Source organism: Suncus etruscus, chromosome 1 (assembly GCF_024139225.1).
Source record: "Suncus etruscus isolate mSunEtr1 chromosome 1, mSunEtr1.pri.cur, whole genome shotgun sequence".
Classification (NCBI taxonomy): Eukaryota; Metazoa; Chordata; class Mammalia; order Eulipotyphla; family Soricidae; genus Suncus; species Suncus etruscus.
In genome coordinates this window covers 175100306-175107805 of record NC_064848.1, presented here as the reverse complement: position 1 = coordinate 175107805, position 7500 = coordinate 175100306, and the positions used below count along the sequence as shown (strand labels likewise).

The window sequence follows — 7500 nt, the reverse complement described above, 5'->3', positions numbered from 1 at the left end:
CATAGCGGGTAGGCCATTTGTCTTGCATGATCCACAGCATCCCACATGGTCCCCTGAGTCTTCCAGGTATGCCCCCCAAAAACAAAAAAAAAAAAAAAAGAATTTAAAAAGGTAGGGCTGGAGTGATAGTACAGTGGGTAGGGAACTTACCTTGCATGCAGTTAACCTGGGTTCGATTCCCAGCATCCCATACAGTCCCCCAAGTACTGCCAGGAGTAATTCCTGAGCACAGAGCTAGGAGTAACCCCTAAGCACTGCCAGTTGTGACCCAAAAAAAAGGGAGAGTTATATTATGTAAATTCTATCTGAATAAAAAAGAAGACAAATATAATTGTGTTTTGTCTTTTTCTGGAAGCTAAAGAACTTGTTGGAGCTAAACCAAGTCTCCATTAAAAAATCAGGAACCGGGGCCGGAGAGATAGCATGGAGGTAAGGCGTTTACCTTTCATGCAGGAGGTCATCGGTTCGAATCCCGGCATCCCATATGGTCCCCCGTGCCTGCCAGGAGCAATTTCTGAGCACGGAGCCAGGAAAAACCCCTGAGCACTGCCGGGTGTGACCCAAAAACCACACAAAAAAAAAAAAAATCAGGAACCAGAGTAAAAATACAATGGGTAAGAGCACTTGCCTCCATGCAACTGACCTGGGTTGTATTTCTTTATGAAATCCCTAGTATCCCATTTGGTCCCCAGAGCCTGCCAGGAGTTACCCCCTGAGCATGACTAGATATGGTCCAAAAATCAAAAAAGTTAAATATCAGGCTTTTCAAACAAACTTACAAGGCATGTTACCTGAGCACAAAAAGTTAAGTACATCATAAATCTCATAAAAATCCAAAATCTAGGGGCACAGAGGGTAGGGCAAATGCCCTTTAACACACCTTGCACACAGCCAACCTGGGATCAACCTGGGTTAGATCTCCGGCAACCCATATGGTCCCCTGAGCCTGCCAGGAGTGATTTTTGAGTACAGAACCAGGAATAATTCCTGAGCACAGTTGGGTGTGGCCCAAAACAAAACAAAACAAAAAAAACCAACCCTAAAATCTAGATATTATTGTTTGTTTTTTGCCTATGGGTCACACCCAGCAATGTTCAGAAATTACCCCTGGCAATGCTTGGGGGACCATGTGAAATACCAGAGGACAAACCCAGATCAGCATGCCAGGCAAGTGTCCTACCTGCTGTGCTATTATTGCCTGGTCCCCTAGTTTATATTTTTAGGTGTTCTTTTTTTTTTTTTTTTTTTTTGGTTTTTGGGCCACACCCTGTGACGCTCAGGGGTTACTCCTGGCTATGCGCTCAGAAGTTGCTCCTGGCTTCTTGGGGGACCATATGGGACGCCGGGGGATCGAACCGCGGTTCGTCCTAGGCTAGCGCAGGCAAGGCAGGCACCTTACCTCCAGCGCCACCGCCCGGCCCCTAGTTTATATTTTTAAATATAGAATTAGAAGCAAAGAAGATGTGAGGATGGCTCAAAAAGCTGAAGTACATTCTTCTCAAATGATGCTAGAAATTTCAACCTCAATACACTGAATACCACTGGTAGTGATCCCCTGAGCACTGTGCTGGGAGTAGCACCTGCATGCCACCAAGGAGCACATGCTTTGCAAGGGGGAAGTCACGATTTAACAGCACCAGATGTTCCCCAAATTCCACCAGGAATGACCCCAAACACTGAGCCAAACAGAATCCCTGAGCACTGCCAGGTGTAGCCCAAAAACTAATAAATTATGCAATACTATTTTTCAATAAAAAATATCCCATACATCTTATGTAAGCTTACACTCATAAATTATTTTAGCCTTTGAGGTGTTAGTATCTAACCTCATATGAAAGACAGCTTTTAATATATTTTATCCTTTATACATGAAGTGTTTAAATTTTTATGAAGTCTCTTCATTTACGAACATTTAACCCCTAGCTCAAAATATTGTCACTTTATAGGAAGGAAAATTGAGTCTGAATAATATGAAATGATTCACTGAGTCATAATGGATGATTAACTCCATTCAATCAAATACTTACTGTGGCTCCTCATAAACAAGCACATTGCCAGAATGTAGTAGGATGCAAAAAAAGAGTAAAAGGCAACTCCATTCCTTTGTTTTTGTCTTATGGCTTTGCTCAGGGCTTACTCCGGTTCTGTGTTCAGGGACATTCCTGACCAGGCTCAGAGAACCATCGGGAGTACTAGGGATCGAACCTGAGTCAGCTACATGAAAGGACAGCACCTTACCCACAGTGGTACCTCTCTAGTCACAAGCAGCCCCATTTCGTCGAGGCTCACACTGGACCTCCAATTCTCACAACCAGAGTACATTTTCTCTTCTATCTTCTTTTGTTTGTTTTGGTTTGCCCCTGGTGGGTTTGGGGGACCATATAGGATGCCAGGGATCAAACCCAGGTTGGCTGTGTGCAAGGCAGACACCCTACCTGCTATACTAGTACCCCTTTCACTGCTATCTTAACATCAATCAATAACCAAGTATAGCTCTTTGGTATGAGCAGAATACAAGCAGTCCTTCCAAAAACTCTGTGGTCAGAGCCAGAATGATAATACAGTGAATATTTGCATACAGTAAGGGATAATTAATGAGAATTGAGTCAGGAGAAACCTCTGAGCACTGTTAAGTGTGCCCAAGAACAAACAAACCAACAAAAACCCTTGTCTACCCTCTTTGAAAAGAACTAACTCTGAGGGAGGAGTCTCTTAAAGAAAAATAAAATATTTCTTTAAGAGACAGAGCACAGAGGTCAAGAATAGATTTGAATCAGATTACCTGGGTTTGTTTCCCAGCCTGCTCCTGTCCTTATAGAACTTGACTTTCTAATTTATAAAATGAATTCCACTACCTATTTTATAAAGTTTCTATAAAGATTAAATAAATTCATATTTGAAAACTCAGACTAATATAATTATGTTAGATTAAATAAAATATTAGGGACTAGAGAGCTAATACAGTAGGCAGGGCACTTCCTTGAACAAAGTAGACCTAGGTTCAAAGCCCTAAACTTCATATGGTCCCCAAGTATCACCATAAGTGAGCCCTAAGCACAGAATCAGAAATAAGCCCCAAGCACTGCCTAAAAAACAAAACAAATAAATAAATAAATATAAGATGAAAGGCAGGTACAAATGCTGATGATTATTATGACCTTAAAAGTTAATTCTGAAGGCTGGAGTGATAGCGCAGAGGTAGGGCATTTGCCTTGTACACGGCTGACCCAGGATGGACCTGGGTTCAATCCCCAGTGTCTGATATTGTCCCCCAAAGCCAGGAGTAATTTCTGAGCACATAGCCAGGAGTAACCCCTGAGCATCACTGGCTATGGCCAAAAAAAAAAAAAAAAAAAGTTAATTCTGATTGGGGAAGAAGAGTTAAGTACAGCAGAGAGTGGTTGCCTTACATTTCACCAACCCAGGTTCAATCCTCAGTACCTCATATGGACCCCTGAACCATACCAAAAATAATATCTGAGGATAGTCAAAAGTAAATTGTGGGGCCCATGTGGTGGCGCTAGAGGTAAGGTGTCTGCCTTGCCAGCGCTTGCCTAGGACAGACCAAGGTTCAATACCCCAGCATCCTATATGGTCCCCCAAGCCAGGAGCGACTTCTGAGCACAAAAGCCAGGAGTAACCCCTGAGCATTACCAGGTGTGGCCCAAAAACCAAAAAAATAAATAAACAAATAAAAAAGTAAATCATGAGCTCTACTGAGTGTGAGCCAAAAAGCCAAATACAAAACAACAACAACAACAATGACGACAACAACCTGAGGGACAAAGATATAGTACAGTACAGCAGGTATGGCGTTTGCCTTTCACATGACCAACCTGGATTAAATCACCAACATCCCAGGCCAGAACAATAGCACAGCAGGTAGGGCATTTGCCATTGGATATGGCCAACCAGGGTTTGATCCTCAGCTCCCATATAGTCCCCTTAGCCTGCCAGGAGTAACTTCTAAGAGCAGAACCAGGAGTAATCCCTGAATGCTGCCAGATGTGGCCCCAAAACTAACAGAAAAAAACCACATCCCATATGTTCTCCAGCCCACAAGGAGTGATAACTAATCCCTGAGTGCAGGACCAGGAGTAAAGCCTGAGAACTGCCAAACTGAAAATAAAAATAAAATTTGGTACTTTCTTTGTATATGCAAGACACTCCATTCCACCCCTGACTGAAACTGAAAACTGCCAGATGTGGCACCCATAAAAAACCAAAACACTAACATCACACTTTTTTTTTGGGGGGGGGGGGGTTGGACCACACCTGGCAGTACTCAGGGGTTACTGCTAGCTCTGCACTCAGAAATTACTCCTGGCAGACTTGAGGGACCATATGGAATGCTGGGGATCGAACTCGAGTCAACTACATGCAAAGCAACAGCCCTACCCGCTATGCTATCACTTCGGCTCCTATCATCACATTAAGAAAATGATTTAGGGCCCGGAGAGATAGCACAGCAGTGTTTGCCTTGCAAGCAGCCGATCCAGGACCAAAGGTGGTTGGTTCGAATCCCGGTGTCCCATATGGTCCCCCGTGCCTGCCAGGAGCTATTTCTGAGCAGACAGCCAGGAGTAACCCCTGAGCACTGCTGGGTGTGGCCCAAAAACCAAAAAAAAAAAAAGAAAATGATTTAGTTTTAAGCAAAAAGTATGATTTTTAAAATTAAGCCTCATTTGTATGGCACAAATTAATTCACCTACAAAATTAAAAAATTATAAAACATATAATAAGGAGAACTAAATACTATACCAAGGGCAGGGTTGTAGCAGTCTTAATTTATTTTCTAGAAAACATTTGGAGGATATCAAAGTTTCACTATTAAAATGTATAACCTTTACATAATCAACAGAACTTCAACATCATTAAGGACACAATGACACATATTTCATAAAAGTATGACCTCCGAACCTAAGAAGTATTTGACATTTCACATTTCTTAGCTACAAAGTCCTATAATTTATATGTATTACTTAAGTATGCAGCATGCATTTAAAACATATAAATGCTTATAAAGTACCTTAAGAGAAGCCACTGAACTTGAATTTCTCGTACCTGTTGGATAGTAGGCTTGGGAGTACTGTGCTGAGGGTGTGTAGTTACTATATTTTTGGGAGGAGCTGACCATTGTTTGAGAACCTTGCTGAACATGTACGGATGTGCCACTGGGCTGCAGAGTATAGGTGACCTCAGTTGGAAACCTCTGCAGTATAGGAAATGGAACCCCTTTATCTGAAAAAGTGGAAGACGTTTCCACTTGTCCTGGGTGCATCCCAAGGGAGTTCTGCCATGTTCTGGGAGGTATCGGGGTCCGATCTAAACCTTTCAGAGGGAAAGTACTGTGGTTGTGGGATGAAGTTGACACGTAGGAGTAAGGAGACAAACTGTCTCGCCGGAATGACCGGTGAAACTGTCCTACAGCCACTGGCCCTGCATAAAAAAGGAAGAGCACATTTACTAATTTTACATTACACATCTCTTTGTAGTACATCAAAAGACATAAAATACACACACTGTCCCCTAAGAATACTAGTTTCTTAGTCATTTTTAATACAATAATTTTGTGTTAATATAACAAGTGAGAGTCCAAAATATGAGATCACACCTATATAACTAAAAAAATCAAATGTTCTTTATTAACAGCACTGTCTTAATACAGTGGTAAAATTCTAACATTTAGTCAAATACTCCAGGATTAAATCTTTCATAAGAATGTTCATTCAGGGGCCGGAGAGATAGCATGGAGGTAAGGCGTTTGCCTTTCATGCAGGAGGTCATCGGTTCGAATCCCGGCGCCCCATATGGTCCCCTGTGCCTGCCAGGAGCAATTTCTGAGCCTGGAGCCAGGAATAACCCCTGAGCACTGCCAGGTGTGACCCAAAAACCAAAAAAAAAAAAAAAAAAAAAAGAATGTTCATTCAACCAGAATACTTTTTACCTCCATTGACGGACCCAGATTTTCCAATCTGTAATATTCAAATTTAGAAATTACATTGTCTTTTAAATAATTTCTAAACCCTATTAGGCAAATGAATAAGTACCCAACTATATATATAGATATAGATATAGATATAGATATAGATATAGATATAGATATAGATATAGATATAGATATAGATATAGATATAGATATAGATATAGATATAGATATAGATATAGATATATAAATGTGTGCTGGCAAGGTGCTTGCTTTGAACATGGTTGACTGAATTCAATCCCTGATGGTCCATCGAGCCCACCAGGAGTAAACCCTGAGCACAGCTGGTGTAGTTCAAAAACAAAAGCAAAAGAAGAAAAGAAATGTGGGAAACAAACAAACAAAAACAAAGAATTATAACACAGCCAAAAAGAAATTTAATATTTGTTTCCTTGCAATTTTTTCTTTAATGACAAGCTTCGAAAGTTACACTCAAAAACTTTGATTCAGGGGCCGGCGAGGTGGCACTAGAGGTAAGGTGTCTGCCTTGCAAGTGCTAGCCAAGGAAGGACCGCAGCTCGATCCCCCCATCCCCTGGAGTCCCATATGGTTCTCCCAAGCCAGGGGCAATTTCTGAGCGCTTAGCCAGGAGTAACCCCTGAGCATCAAATGGGTGTGGCCTGAAAAACCAAAAAAAAAAAAAAAAACTAAAAAAAAACAACTTTGATTCAGTTCTCTTCTACATTTCCCATTGTTGGTCTTTTTTCTTCATATTCTCTAGTAGATAAAGTCCCTTTCCAAGTATCAGTGGCTCTCAACATCTCAATCACCTGAAGTTTGTTAAAAAAATATCCAGAAACCCAAGCCAGAGAGATAGTACAGAAACAGAGTTGGTCAGATTTGAACCCAAGCACCACAAATGGCCCCTTAAGGCACTTCCAGGAGTGATCCCTGAGCTCAGAACCAGGAGTAAGCTTTGAGTAAAGCCAAGTGTGGCTCAACCCCCACACCTCATCCCCGCAAAAATAAGTCACACACACACATACACACACACACACAAACACACACACACACACACACACACACACACACACACACATACGCACGCGCGCCAGGATATTTTTTTCCATTTAAAGGGAATTAAAAGTAAAAATAAGAACAAGAGAAAAAGATCTATACTACGTAATGAGGAAAGTTAAAAAAGAAACATGGAGAAGGAGCAGCACAGCAGGTAAGACTTGCACACAACCAATACAGGTTTGATCCCTGGCATCCTATATGATCCTTCAAGTCTGCCAGGAGTGATTTCTGAGCACAGAGCCAGGAGTAACCTGAGCACCATCGGGTTTGCCCTCCCCCCAAAAGAAAAAGAAACATGAAAGCAGAACTTATTTTATTGACTACAATTTGTAAGCACAAAGCCTAATTTACATCTAAGGTGAGCTTTATTATAGTTCATAAATTTCTCTTAACTTATTAAACTAATTTATAAAACAGACAGGAAGTTTAATTTATGTGCTACTCATCTAGTAAACTACATGCAGGAAGAAAAAAGAGTTTAAAAAATCTTTTTT

General features: G+C 41.3%; 1 protein-coding gene across 1 annotated transcript in view; it reads right to left on the bottom strand.

Annotated features, from left to right (window-relative positions):
• The window catches only part of HSF5 (heat shock transcription factor 5), a 52576-nt gene that overhangs the window by 32472 nt on the left and 12604 nt on the right, over positions 1–7500 (bottom strand). Inside the window, 1 exon segment of the mRNA XM_049771688.1 lies at positions 5065–5439. Within this exon segment, the coding sequence (XP_049627645.1) occupies positions 5065–5439 (375 nt within the window).